Source organism: Sturnus vulgaris, chromosome 16 (assembly GCF_052056855.1).
Source record: "Sturnus vulgaris isolate bStuVul1 chromosome 16, bStuVul1.hap1, whole genome shotgun sequence".
Lineage (NCBI taxonomy): Eukaryota > Metazoa > Chordata > Aves > Passeriformes > Sturnidae > Sturnus > Sturnus vulgaris.
The window spans coordinates 7465333-7479793 of NC_142258.1; the positions used below are offsets into that span (position 1 = coordinate 7465333).

General features: G+C 38.2%; 1 protein-coding gene across 1 annotated transcript in view; it reads left to right on the forward strand.

Moving 5' to 3' along the window:
- DNAH3 (dynein axonemal heavy chain 3) overlaps positions 1-14461 on the forward strand; it is a 58487-nt gene that overhangs the window by 19607 nt on the left and 24419 nt on the right. Inside the window, exons 25-42 of the mRNA XM_014869077.2 lie at positions 496-697; positions 1282-1374; positions 1680-1790; positions 3429-3543; positions 3936-4134; positions 5113-5221; positions 5558-5671; positions 6779-6955; positions 7976-8067; positions 8483-8702; positions 9536-9670; positions 10461-10572; positions 11116-11357; positions 11965-12065; positions 12144-12249; positions 13115-13244; positions 13731-13967; positions 14356-14459. Of these exons, the coding sequence (XP_014724563.2) occupies positions 496-697; positions 1282-1374; positions 1680-1790; positions 3429-3543; positions 3936-4134; positions 5113-5221; positions 5558-5671; positions 6779-6955; positions 7976-8067; positions 8483-8702; positions 9536-9670; positions 10461-10572; positions 11116-11357; positions 11965-12065; positions 12144-12249; positions 13115-13244; positions 13731-13967; positions 14356-14459 (2599 nt within the window). The remainder of the gene's footprint in view (positions 1-495; positions 698-1281; positions 1375-1679; positions 1791-3428; positions 3544-3935; positions 4135-5112; positions 5222-5557; positions 5672-6778; positions 6956-7975; positions 8068-8482; positions 8703-9535; positions 9671-10460; positions 10573-11115; positions 11358-11964; positions 12066-12143; positions 12250-13114; positions 13245-13730; positions 13968-14355; positions 14460-14461) is intronic.

A 14461-nucleotide genomic window follows, 5' to 3' on the forward strand; every position in this document is an offset into this window, starting at 1 on the left:
CTCTGAGTTGTGAAATGCCAGAACAGGTGAGGATGGGGAGGCACAATCTATCACAATGTAAACTTTGATTAGAAAGGCATTTTTACTTACAGGGTATTTTTGAAGGAGCTTGCTACCTTCCCATGGCTGATATGCAATTATGTCCCTGCCCCACCCTCTTTAGAGGGGTGTGATCCCTGCGAGTTGTACATGATCACGAGGAGCAGGATTCAGGGTTTTTACAGGGCACCTGAAGGCTGGCTGGAGCCTTTTGGTCTTTCCTGCCTGAGTCTGAGAACCCTTATTCTTCCTTTGCATCAAAAGATGGTCACATTGAAATTCTGAAAAAGCAGATATGATGAGTTTTATAATATTAAAAATTGCTTAAGGAAAGGGGTTTGAGATAATAATTTCCTTTCTGATACATAGTATCTTAAGCAACAATAAAACCAATTGTATTAATAGATTATTAGTGTCATTTTTCATTATTGGAAAGTAATTGTATTTTTCTGGCAGATTCTTTTTCCTGTCTAACGATGAGCTGCTTGAAATACTGTCTGAAACAAAGGATCCACTTCGAGTACAACCACATTTAAAGAAGTGTTTTGAAGGAATTGCTAAACTGGAGTTCACAGAAGATCTGGAGATCATAGGCATGATCAGTTCAGAGAAAGAAACAGTTCCTTTCACAGATAAAATCTACCCAGCGAAAGCAAATGTAATTTCTAAAAAATTTTACAATATAAAATTAGATGAATGTATAATACATTGCATAAAGTGCATGTTTATGAGGGAATTAGATTTAAACCATTTAGGATGACATCATGAAAGGAGTTTAGGAAGTGAGAGTGCAGACTGGTATTCTAGATTAAAAAGGATTTCCTACAAAAAGGAGTAAGACATACCAATTTTGCAGTAAATTCCTCTGAAAGGTGGGGCATATTGTGAGTTACAGCTATCCTTTTCCCTTAATCCTGCAGAAACAAAGCATGCCCGGGGTTAAAACGAGCAGGCTTTGCTGACCATGCCATCTGTGTTTTTTGTTGATGCTTATACTAAATATATCCAGCTGTTTCTTTAGCTGGATTGTCTTTAGAGTTAGCTGAATATACCTGCCTTCAGACAGGGTAAACTACAGTATTACCAATCAGATTTGGGGTAATTGCAACCTTTATTCCTTTTATATATAACACCCAGATCTGAAGAAAGCATATTTAAACCTAACACATTTCAATAATTTGTCACTGAAGAACACAATCAGGAAATGTGTATTGACTCCTAACCGTTTTTCCTTTCTCGAAGGGCATGGTAGAAAAATGGCTTCAGCAAGTAGAAGAAATGATGTTGGCCAGTGTAAGACAAGTTCTTCAAGGTGGCATAAAAGGATATAGCCAGGTAATTATTCCTGAACTATGGAATAAGTTCGATTTCACAAACAAATATACATGAATAGGTTGTTCAAATTCTTAACCAAGGAAACACGTTTGAAGCTAAGTGGAATCCTTCAAGCTCTTTTGTTCAATAGTACCAATCTGAAGTTTTAATTCTGAAGTTTGAAGAAGTATTAAAGCTGTAGATTCTGATTCTCATTTATTTGCAACATGAGACAAAAGACGTTTGAGGAAAGTAATTGTTATCAGTGCCATGATCTAATGTGTTTATATGACTTCTTGTGTCTGAAATTGATATTTTCGTTTAAGGTTCCTCGAAAAGAGTGGGTACTTCAGTGGCCTGGACAGGCAGTTATCTGTGTTTCATCCATTTTCTGGACAGAAGAAGTGTCTGAGGCTATAAGGAAAAAAACTTTACAAGTAAGATTTTCTTCTGACTTTCAATTCCTAGGCACTGAACCCTGATTAATTAATAAAAAGCTCATTCTAGCAAAGAAGATCCTCAATCAACAACATATTGCAATTTACTCATGCAGTGCTTTATTTTGTTTTTCCTTTTGCATTGGGTCTTAGCAGAGGTTTGTTCTCGTTTATTTGGTGTGTATCAGGAGAAATCCTACTGAAGAAAAAATTATATTGCTTCACTTACGAGTGATACTGGTGTAAATGAAAGTACCAAACAAAAAGTTAATAGACATTGTTAAACTATGTGTTTTTATTTCTAATTCCTGTCTCTACATGAGAAGCCTCAGAGAACATGCAGGCAGAAATCTCTCTTTACAGAAGTGTGCAGTTATTTAAGAGAATCACAGAATCAGTGAGGCTGGAAAAGACCTCTGAGCCCATCGAGTCCAACCCATGACCCAACACCACCTTGTCAACCACACCCTGGCACTGAGTGGCATGGCCAGTCTCCTTAAACACCTCGAGGGACAGTGACTCCACACCTCCCTGGGCAGCCCCTTCCAATGTCTAATCACTCTTTTTGTGCAGGAATTCTTCCTAATATTCAATCTAAACTTCTCCTGGCACAGCTTAAGACTATGTCCCCTTGTCCTGTCACTTGTTACCTGGGAGCCCAGCCCTCACCTGACTCCAACCTCCTTTCTGGGAGTTGTAGAGAGGGGTAAGGTCACCACTGATTTCTCTGGTTACTGCTTGACTCTCCTGGTGAGGAAGGTGCAGCAGCCAAATTTGTTATTTTATACGAAAATCTTTTCTTATGTGTTCATAGTGCCTCTGTCACTACAGCAGTTTTAAATATCACTTCACTGAGGCTTTGCTCAAACACATGCTCAAGTAGTGGAAATAATTTCTGTTTAATTCAATGGGCTTTTCTGTGATCTTATTTAAATGGGTGGATGAGGATTTATTTGGAGATTAATTCTGTCAACAAAATGTTTGGGCTGCTTTTTAAATGTCGAAATAGAAAAGTATTAATAAACTTTACATCAAATACTACATTTTTTTAATATTAACTTTTTTTTCTGTATCCTTACTGAGTTTCTTAGCTTTAACTTGCCTGTATTGTTTAACACCAGTTGAAGATCTTATTCAATATATCCAGATAGAACGAGAATGTTTATTACTTTCAGAGAAAGTATCTAGAATAATCCATAGCTGAAGAAAAATGAGAAGGAATCACAGAACAGTGAATCACAGAATATAAGGGACCTGTGGACAACCAGCGCCTGTTTAAAGTAGAGCCAACTAAACCGTTTTTCTAGTGCACTTGGTCCCATATGCCCATTCCTTTTTTGTGTGGGGGAAGCAAAACAAAGACTATCTGCACCTCTCCCATTGTCGAGTTTTGTCACTTCTATTAGGAAGAAAGATAAGCCTTCTGCTTCTACTGCTTTCAGGCCATAAATATTTTTGAAGTGTTCATATTAAAATAAAAGGCCAGTATGCAAAAGATAATTTAAAATATTTGTGTAGTGCCCAGACTATGATTAATTTGTTTTGTTGGAGGGGCTGTCTCCAATGATTGCACCCACAGGAGCTTAGGCACTGCTGGCTACAGCATCACATGAATGCCTGTGTTTGTTTCTGTGACAGGATTTCTTGGAGAAGAGCAATCTACAGATCAGGGACATAGTGGAGTTAGTGAGAGGAAAGCTGTCCAGTGGAGCCCGGCTGACCCTTGGAGCTCTCATTGTCATCGATGTGCACGGTAATGTGCAGCTGCTGCTGCCCCTGTGACAGCTGAGGCAGTGCTGCTGACATTAGGGTGGACTGTTGGACAGAGGCACCTAAGATATTTTCTCTAACTTGAGTCACCCTTTACAAAATTATTGCTTAGGTTTTTGGGCAAATGAGGATTGCTCAGAACTGCACAAGGGTCTCCCATCTACTTAGAACAGACACTGGAATCTAGTTACAATTAAACTGATTCCCTATGCAAAATAATTGCACATTCCTCTCTAACATGAAAACCAGCCTCTACATGTTGAATTACTCTTACATAGCTCTAAGTAAATGTTACTTTACTTATAAGTTGTTTTAAGTAAACTACCTCAGTAGAAGTGTCTAGACTTTCTAAACAATCTGTATCTTATTCTGCAGCTCGTGATGTGGTCTCAAAGTTGGCTGAAGATAAAGTCACAGATCTGAATGACTTCCAGTGGATTTCTCAGCTGAGATACTACTGGGAAGAGAATGATGTGATGGTACGAATGATCACAACAGAAATGAAATATGGTTATGAGTATCTGGGCAATTCACAACGTCTGGTTATAACCCCACTGACAGATCGATGTTATAGGTAAAGACATCCTGTCTGTGAATAATGTTTTCTTTTTTTGGATTGATCTGTGTTTACTTTCATTTGTTCTAGTTAATAATAGGAGGAACCTCAGCAGATAACATTTTCCTGTCGATTTTGTCCAAATATGGTAAAAATATTTACAATGTATAGGCTTCTACACCAGTAGAGTAATAGATTCTACTGCATCCAAGAAGGGGCTTCTGAAAAGAGGTGGCAGCACATGGTATTGGAACTGCAAAGAATTCTACAGTAGCACTAGTCAATTAATTTATCTGAAGTAAGACACACAGATAAATGAGGTAATTACAGAGCCTGTCACCGATATTTGACTGCAGTTAGCTTCCTGTTTCTCCACTGGCTTGCAAGAGGTTGTAATGGAAATACTTCAGTCCTCAAGGCTGAAATATTCAAAGGCATTTTGTATTTTACTTCTGGTGAGCCCTCAAGACGTGAGTCAGAGCCTTTGAGAGTTTAGTAAAATAATCAGATCACTCCTGTGTTAACAGGGATCTCATTTTAGTAAGATGTTCACTTGAAAAGCAATGTGATCTCCAGGTTTTTGTAGCAACCTTTATGCTTTCTCATCCATTTCTAAAGATTGGCTGAATTTACAAAGCCAGCTTCAAGCTCTTGCCAGTTCAAGTGCCACTTGAGAGAAATGTGTGCTTTTGCAGACTCTACCATTTTGCTCATGGCACTGTTCATTTGCTTTTGTGTAATTGAGTGTATACATGGTGGATGCATGTAATAAAAGCCTTGACATGCCTTTTAGGCCAAGTGGCCAAATGTGACCTTCCACAATTAGGAATCACTTATGAGACAATATTGGGTTTTTAGGGCAAGCTGTGAAGTCAGTAGAGAAATAAGTAAATTGTTTTCAGGAGATCCTGTATAGGAAAATACTTATCAATCCATTCAGAAACAATCTGATGTTAAAGATTGCTATTTCTAATGCCTGTGTTCTTGATAATGTAGGACATTAATGGGTGCCTTGAAATTAAATCTTGGTGGTGCTCCAGAAGGGCCTGCTGGAACTGGCAAAACAGAAACAACAAAAGATCTAGCAAAAGCAATAGCTAAGCAGGTATCAAAACTCCCTTTTTACTTTCCACTGTTTATGTTTGCATATGGTGATATTTCTTAAAATGCTATTCTTAAGCAAGTGCTGGTTATTTTGTAGCTATTCCTTTACAGTTACAAACATCTTAAAGGCATTTCCTAGCCTAATGATTCTGTGATTCTGTTCTTTATTCACAGAAATAGTTGATAACAAGCTCACATTTAGGACTGGTGTCTATATGGCATCCTGGTTTTCTAATCCAGAATTAGCAACAGTAATCCCTTCCCATTTTAGATGCTAAGAATTTCATCATGGACTTTGTGGTGATATTGAGAACTGTTCTCTGTGTTTTTGTTGTAGTGTGTTGTCTTCAATTGCTCTGATGGCCTCGATTACAAGGCAATGGGCAAGTTCTTTAAGGGGCTGGCACAAGCTGGGGCGTGGGCCTGCTTTGATGAGTTCAATAGAATTGAGGTAATGTTTTATCTCAGACAAATAAAATTAGAAAGCTTTAATTTAACACACACAAAATTGTAGATTTAGACATGACAGCATTATTGCCAATTTTCTGCTTTTACTTGTGGTGAGGCCTCTCTCTTTTGATAATTAGTGGCACAGAAATAGGAGATCATCTGCCTGCTCTAGAAGCACATACCTACCTGTGCTGTGTTGCAGAAGTGTTGTGTTCTGGGTCAATTTAGCTGAAAAAAATGGTTCTTTTACAGTTTTTTCTTTTGTATGTGCCACTCATTTGTTGGGAAAGAAATGTTCTTGTCTTTTTGAGAAATCAAGCTACAGGTGTGGAGTTGCATTTGTCTATGTTCAGCACAGGACAGACAAATCCCAGTAGAGGGATTCCTGTAATGACTGGAGCTGAGTGTCACTAACTGAGTGACCTGATTATCAATCTGTGTAAACAGACACATCAAATTCTCCCCTTAGTCTCACTCTGGTCTTTTTGATATTGTTTAATTTGGTCACTAATGGCTTTGGAAAAGTTTTATCATGACTTTGATGAAATTCGATTTAAGTACATACTAGTAAGTATAGAAATTTAATTAAATTCTATTTTGTATGTATTAGTATCTTAAACTCCTTAATTTTTCCATTTTTCTGCTGTAGCCTGTTTTCTAGTGAATTCAAGCATTAGCATTTCTTTTCCAATATTCTGTTACCTTGATACTTTAAAACAGTCTTACCTATTATTTATCCTCAATTTTGGGCATTGAGTGAATCAGTTTTTCTGGAGAGCCTAAACTATGTGTCTGAGTTGAAGGAAAAGTGCTTTTAGAGGCCTCCAGAGGGAGTTCCTGTCCAACTAACTTAGATGTCTACATTCAGGAACACAGTATTTCCCCGAGGAGGCTTTTAGAAGCCTCTGTTGATCAGTGTCTGTTAGTTGAGTAGAGAATAGTGGCAGTAACTTTTCAGCGGATCCCTTCAATAGGCAGCTAATACATAGGCTCAGGGTAATTTTTCCCTGGAGGGATGCAAATACAGCCATCAAAATGAGTGAACAAAACCATTTTATATTAGTTCTCCAACTGTCTTATGTTTTCCAATCTGTTCTGTCTGTATTAGGTTGAAGTATTATCTGTAGTTGCCCAGCAAATACTTAGCATCCAGCAAGCTATAATTCGCAAACTCAAAAAATTCATCTTTGAAGGGACAGAGATCTCTCTTAATCCCACATGTGCTGTATTTATTACAATGAATCCTGGCTATGCAGGACGGGCAGAGTTACCTGATAATCTGAAGGTAAGTCTGAAATCCTGCTTTCTTGTAAAAATTAAACTGAATTTGTGACTTTAGTCTATAGTAATTGAAAGAGTCTTCAGTCAAATAATAAACTGTAATGGTTGCTTAAGGAAGAAAAATGCCATCACTCTGAACCATTCCCTCCCTTGCTACTTCTGGTGAGCATGACCCCATATGCTTTGGAATATCCCTTGGGTCAGCTGTCCTGGCTGTGTCCCCTCCCAACTCCTTGTGCACCCATCCTCCTGACTGATATGTGCAGTGAGGAGCAGAAGAGGCCTTGACTCTGTGTGAGCTCTGCTCAGCAATAACTAAAACATCCCTGAATTATCAACACTCTTTCCAGCACAAATCCAAAACACAGCCTCAGGCCAGCTACTGTGAAACAATTTAACTCTTCCCCAGCCAAAACCAGCGCAACTGATAACCTATTCAAGTGTATCCTGCTGTGCTCTTCACCAAGCTTTAGTAAACAGTTTGGGTTGTACAAAATGCACAGAAGAAAGGTCTCAGTCTAATCATACTGATAGCAGTTTACAGCTTTAACTGTGCTCTCTCTAACTGGAAATTCTCTGGGTTTACAATGGCTTGGTGATCCAAATCCCAGTTTAAATTTATTATAACTTTGTGAGTTGCTGAGGCACTGTGGAGAGACTGATATGGTCCTGGTTCTTTTTCTAACATTGCCACAATTCTTTGCATGATCTTTTACAAAGCATTAACCATGTGCTAGTTTGTCTGTTATGAAAGTGAGATGAATGTCACTTCCCTTTTCCTTTATGCATAGCTCTTTAGAATTTACACATTCTTAGCATTAGTTGCTGCAGTGCTTAGCACAGACTTCTTGAACCTCTTGATAAAACCAGAATAGAATAGAATTCTAAAGCAGTCTCATAGATTTCAGATGATTCATGAATTCTTTGTATTCATGAATTTATGGAGAGATGCTATTACAAAACAGGCACAATTTATTACAATATTCCATACTCAAAAGTTGGTATCTTACTTTTTTCCTTACAGGCATTGTTCCGAACAGTTGCCATGATGGTCCCAGATTATGCCTTGATTGGGGAAATTTCACTTTATTCAATGGGATTTCTGGACTCAAAAAGGTAAGACATGCTGAATTTTCTACCTTAAGTGAGTCTGGTATACCTCATTCTTCTATAAGGCATATATGTGTGTTTGAGGCATATATGGAAGGCTGCCCATATTTTGTTTCTCTATAAAGTACTTTTTAATCTGCTTTCTTGTCAATTCTCATTTACCACCTCATGTTGCCAGATGTGCACTTCTACACAGAATCATTTGGAAAATGTATCAAAATATCAGAGAGAATTCCTAAATGGTGCATGCCTTCTCTAGTATGGCATAATCTACAGTCTTTCTTCCCAGGTGTCTTGGGCCATCTTGTAAGCTGCTGTGTCTTAGAATCACTGCAGATATTTTGTGTATATAGGTAGGTAAATTATTTTCCTTACATGGTGAGATACTTTTGCTCTACATGTTTTATTTTATTATCCACAGTCTTGCCCAGAAAATTGTTGCCACTTACCGTTTGTGCTCAGAGCAGTTGTCATCTCAGCACCACTATGATTATGGAATGCGTGCAGTGAAATCTGTCCTGACAGCAGCAGGGAACCTAAAACTGAAGTACCCAACTGAAAATGAAAGTGTGTTGTTGCTTCGGGCTTTAATGGATGTTAATTTGGCCAAGTTCTTGTCCCAGGATGTGCCATTGTTTCAGGTAAGGTATCAGGCCAGTGTGTTTTAGGTTTTATGATGATGAGATGCATTGTAAGAACTCACAGAAACAGGTCATTATCTTAATTTGGAACAGTTTGATCTAGATGATGCCATATTAGTGTAGAAGTATTTCAGTCCACTGATCTGGAGGAAGCAAAACAAAAGCAAACTTTCAGTGGTTTTTAAAGTTATTCTATAAAATGTTTTAGATTATATTTTGTTGAAAATCATCTTGTCCTGTTTCATTTGTGGAAATCATGGTTTGAAGTTTGTTTTCTGGCTTTGTGCTCCAAAAGAGATGTGGATAATTAAGGTAAATTAGAAATTTGAGTTCAGAATGAAAATGCTGATGTTTCTGTTTGCATGCTGCTTTAATAGCAAATAAATTAAGATACAAAACAATCAATACTGAGGATTAAAAGCTAGGATAGAAGCACAGCTAGAGTCACTGCTCTGAAATTTTGGAACACATACCCTTCTATTTAATCACTGAAATTCTTTCAACTACTTTCTCACATCATTTTGTGTAATCCTGATGGGAGCAAATTTGCAAAGGTTAAGCTTCATTTTACAATAGCCTATTATTACAATTGTACAATAGAGTACAATTACATGTTCATGAAAACTGCAGGCACAGGTTTCTGTTTGAAGTATACAGAATACTTCTATGGCTAAAGTTTGCCTAGAAGTTAGTTGGCTAAAGTTTGCCTAGAGAACAACTAGAGAACATTTGGTTTTAAGCTCCTGTTATCTGTGTGAATATTGTTTTACTTGGGAATTTTCTTTTTTGTAACCTGTGTTTAAATAGTATTCTATTCTGTCTTTCCTTAACAGGGTATCATATCTGACCTGTTTCCTGGAGTGGTTCTTCCTACACCAGACTATGACCTATTTATCAAAGCACTAACTGAAAATATTGAAAAATTGAATCTCCAACCAGTGCCATGGTTCATTGGAAAAATTATTCAGGTTTATTTTCACATACTTCTGGGGAAGAAAAACATGAGAGCAGAAGCACTCTTCATTCACTATCTGTGTTGTGATCAATAGCTAAGAGTTTCCTTACCATTAATGGACTATTATAAATGGAGTATTTTTACTGAGTAGAAATCATGGAATAAAAGCCTGCTTTGGTCGTAGTGATTTTGTGATTCAGACAGTCTGTGAAAGAGCTAATGTGTGCAGCCACATTGCAGGGCTTATGCTTCAGGATAGAAAACTAAACTGAATCTGTTACTAACTGAGGCAGTGTAGCCTAGTGAACAGAATGCTGGATTGGGAGTCAGGCTCTGTTCCCAGTTCTGTTCAGTCTCCTTGAGAAGTCTTGAAAGAGGTGACCTTGCTTATGCTTCACTTACAGCCCTGTGTTCCCACTGCCTGTCATTACTAGTGGTGGGGACCTCTTAAACAATACTTAACCTTTTTTCTTTGCAGCCTAGTGACAGGATAATGGCAAGGGTAAAAATGTGTGGCCTAGGCCAGGGTCATCAGTGGCCTCTTCAACAGCAGTTTAGACTTCATGGCTTATGTTCAAACTTTCCTTATGCTGCTTTCCAAACCTTAGTGTATCTTTCATTTAAAAATACTTTCAGTAAGAATTACCCTCTAATTTGGATTAAGGCGTTGGTCAGCCAGCAGAGTGCAGAGATTTGTTTGTGTTGCATCTGAATGCAGGTGTGAGATTTCCATTTCCATTCACATAGCATGAAACACTTGGTTTTGTGCCATGTTAAGGATTAACCTCTCCTGTCACTGGCAGGTGTATGAAATGATGCTGGTGCGCCATGGCTTCATGATTGTTGGAGAACCTATGAGTGGGAAGACCAGTTCATACAAAGTGCTGGCTGGAGCCCTGGCTGATTTGTGTGCAGGTAACATTGTCCAGACACAAGCTTCTCATTAAATGAAGTCAGTTCTATGGATGTTATTTTTCCTTTGCTGAGATATGCCCAGGTTGTTAATTGTCCTATATACTTCTTTTTTGACTGCAGAATTTCTATTAATTGAACTACTTTTGTCTGATATATTTGTCTGATAGTATTTTTGTCTACATCTACTGGAACAGTAAACCATACTAATGTGTTTATGCTTTTCTGAATTTTGTTAGGCATTTTATTTGTGCATAATTCTCTTGAAAAAATTAGCTCTGATAGGATATTGTAAGTAGCTCCCAGAAATATATTAAATCTATGCTGCTCAGCTTTTGCTTTTTCCCATGTGTTTTTTTATAGCAGACTTCTTGCTTGCTTTGTACAAGTAAGGGAATTTCTTATTTACTGCTGCCTAGATGCCAGTTACCTGGGGTTTTTTGCTTTGAGCAGCTGGAGTAGGATCCTCAAGGATCACCTTGTTCAGCTGTTGAATTAAACTAACCTATCAAATTCTCAAGCTCGTGTATCTGCCTTTTTGCACAGCGAATGCCATGGATGAATTTGCTGTTGAATACAAAGTTATTAATCCCAAAGCCATTACTATGGGGCAGTTGTATGGCAGTTTTGATCCTGTAAGTCACGAGTGGTCAGATGGAATTCTTGCAAAGGCCTTCAGGGAACAAGCATCTTCTACCACAGATGATCGCAAGTGGATTATTTTTGACGGCCCCGTGGATGCAGTTTGGATAGAGAACATGAACACTGTGCTGGATGATAATAAAAAGGTAGCTTAATTTTGGTCATAACCTTGTCCTTGAATAAATGTGCTTAATTTTAGTAGTAGCAATATTGTTACTACATTAGTCAAGGGAGGTGTGAAATTCAGGAAGGGCTGACGTGCCTAAAAGCACTGCTTTATTTCCCCAGTTGTATGAGTGGGTTTAGATGGTATTAGATAATATTAACCCATTACTTCTCCCTAGAAGCCTTGTCTTGCTCCTTCTTTATTGAAATGAGGTTGATCATTGAGGCTTTTTTACTGACCCTTCTAGAAAACTCAAATGCATGTACTCAGTTCTGTGACTGAAAACTGAATTTGCTCAAATTACCTTGAGAATAAATGAATTTTTAAAAAGCTGCAGGTCATAACTGCTTTTTCTTTCAGAGTTACTTAAAGTTAGAACATTTTTCTCTGTGTCTCTGCAAACCTTACAGTAAGACATGGCAAAGTTGAGACAAGGTCATAAAATACCATGTATTGTAGAGATACAAATGAATGAATGAGGAGTGACACTAAGTGGAATGTTCAGTGGTTTTATGACAGACATTGCTTTGACTGTATGATGAGCTCTGACATGATGAAACCATGTTTATGTGATGCTCTTCTTCCAGTTATGCTTAATGAGTGGTGAAATAATTCAGATGAGCTCCAAAATGAGTTTAATATTTGAGCCAGCAGACTTAGAGCAGGCATCTCCAGCAACGGTCAGCAGGTAATGTGAGAGCATTCAAGCTTGAACTGTCCCACCTTGCACATGTATTCCTCTACCATAGGTGTGTGTTCTTCCCAGGTGTGGTATGATCTATATGGATCCACAACAGTTAGGTTGGAAGCCACTGAAGGATTCCTACATGAACACTCTGCCTCCAAACCTGCAGGAAGAACACCGAGAGCTGGTGCGAGACTTCATTTTTTGCACAGGTCTAATTTAGAAAATTAACTATAAGGTGACACTCAGAGTTTGCCCACTTGAAGGCAGGCATGCAGAATCCATTTTTTTTATTATTACTTTTAACAGTTTTGTCTTCAAAGCCTTTTTCACCTCATTGCTTGTTTGAAGGAGAGCTTAGTGCTGTGTATTGTACTATATTTTCTGTAGATGCAAATAAAAATAGGTGTTGGTGAGAATCAGCTTTTAATGAAAATTTAAAATCCCTATTATTGAGCATTAAAATCTAGTAAAAGAATTGGAATAATATTAGGACTGGAGCTGTAGAAAACTTATTTATCTGAATTGAGAAGACTCCCTTTGAGTTTTTGCAGGAAATTAGAATGAAATTCCAAAGAAGTACCAAGACTAGAAGAGCTCTTTATTTATAGTTTTCTTAGTTCATCAGAGTAAAAAAATTATTCCTTAACAAACAGATAGTCTGACCCTTTAGTGCATCTCCTTGAGTACTAATCCATGGGAAAAGGGTAGGTCACGATTTCTGTCCTGTTTTCCAGTTTGAGTTGTTGCCTAAGCAAGACAGGTGTCTGTCTGGGCTGAGCTTGTGCTCTGCTGTCTGGGTTAGTAACTGAGTAACAGAATTCCCGCTGAAAACTCTGTGGTAAAAGCAACTTGTTTTCACCATCAGATAGTGATGATGTGACTTTGTGAACATTTCAGTACTGCTTCACAAGGGCCCTTTCCTGATCTCTCTGCCAACCTGGAAAATTTCTGATGCCTTATGTTTGACTGAGGGTGAATTATCCGAGGGGACAGTGGGGAGTATGGCAAGTCCTGCATTGTCACACAGCTGTTTCCTTTTCTCCTGGTAGGTCAATAACTTGTTTATGTGGCTAGTCGAGCCCTGTTTAGATTTTATTGACCATCATTGCAAAGTCATTGTAAAAACGTCCTCTATTCACCTGAGTTACAGCTTGATGAAACTCTATTCTTCTCTCCTTGGTAAGTACTCTAAGCTGCCTGGTTCTTATTTCAATTTTTCTTTTTCTTCCCTACCATGTCCCAGGACAAAATGCAGGTAATAAGATGCAAGGAAATGCCAAAGGAATTCCTTACTGTTGAGTTCGTATAACACAGTCAGTGATCTGACTGATCAGTATTATTAATAGTTCTTTGCATACAGAGCTTTCACATTTGGAAACTGGTGTTATTACAAAACTGAACATGATCTTGTGAGTATGTTTTGCTTGCTGTTTGCTACCATCTCAACAAAAGAGTTAGGACTCTTTCTAAATATTTTTCTTCTAATTTCATTTTTATTTGTAGACAGTATTTTACACAGACAAGATCCTCCTTTTGTAGATTGGCTTCTTTCCACTGAAGACAGTGCTGTACTTTTGTCTCAGGATGATTTTGCAAAACTGCCTTTTGAATTGGGATTTATGGTTATTACTGGCACTTAACTAAAATTCAAAATACGTATTTTAGATGAAATAAAGGAATCCAGTGAAGAGGACAGTGAAACCATGTCTGCTCATCAAATCACCTCATGGCTGCAGGCCCTTTTTCTTTTTGCTTTGGTGTGGACAATTGGAGGGATCATTGATGCAAACAGCAGAAGAAAATTTGATTCATTTTACCGCAACTTGCTCAATGGAATGAATGAGGAAAATCCACGCCCTAAAAACGTGAAGCTTAACAAAAACAATATCTTCCCAGAAAAAGGTGCTTCTTCATAACTGTGCTTGTTTGGCCTTTTATAGAGCAGTAAGAAAGCTTGGCACTTAGTGTGCCTGGCAGATGTTAAGACTGCAGCAAAGCCACCATCTGCCAGGCCTTGGGCTGCACAGTTGGGTGCCCTTTCCTGGCTCTTTTAACCAGGAGTAGCATATGCCTCCTGTTGTACTCAAACACTGTGGCTGAATCTGACCTAAAATCATTTGGTGATGATAATGGCAGTGGGGGGGGTGGGTCTAGGGGGCTGGGGGTGTATCTTGTCTCCTAGAAAGCTTCCATTATTTCTCAGTTTTGGAAATCTCATGCTAAAATTACTGAAATTTATTTTTATAATTTAATCAGTGGGTTTTCCTATGTTGTGTTTTTCAATTAACAGGGAGTGTTTATGATTTCTATTTTAACAAGCATGGCCACGGCCAGTGGAACATGTGGACAGACTACATCACAAAGGAAGAGCAAGTTATTGACCCAGGGGCTAAGGT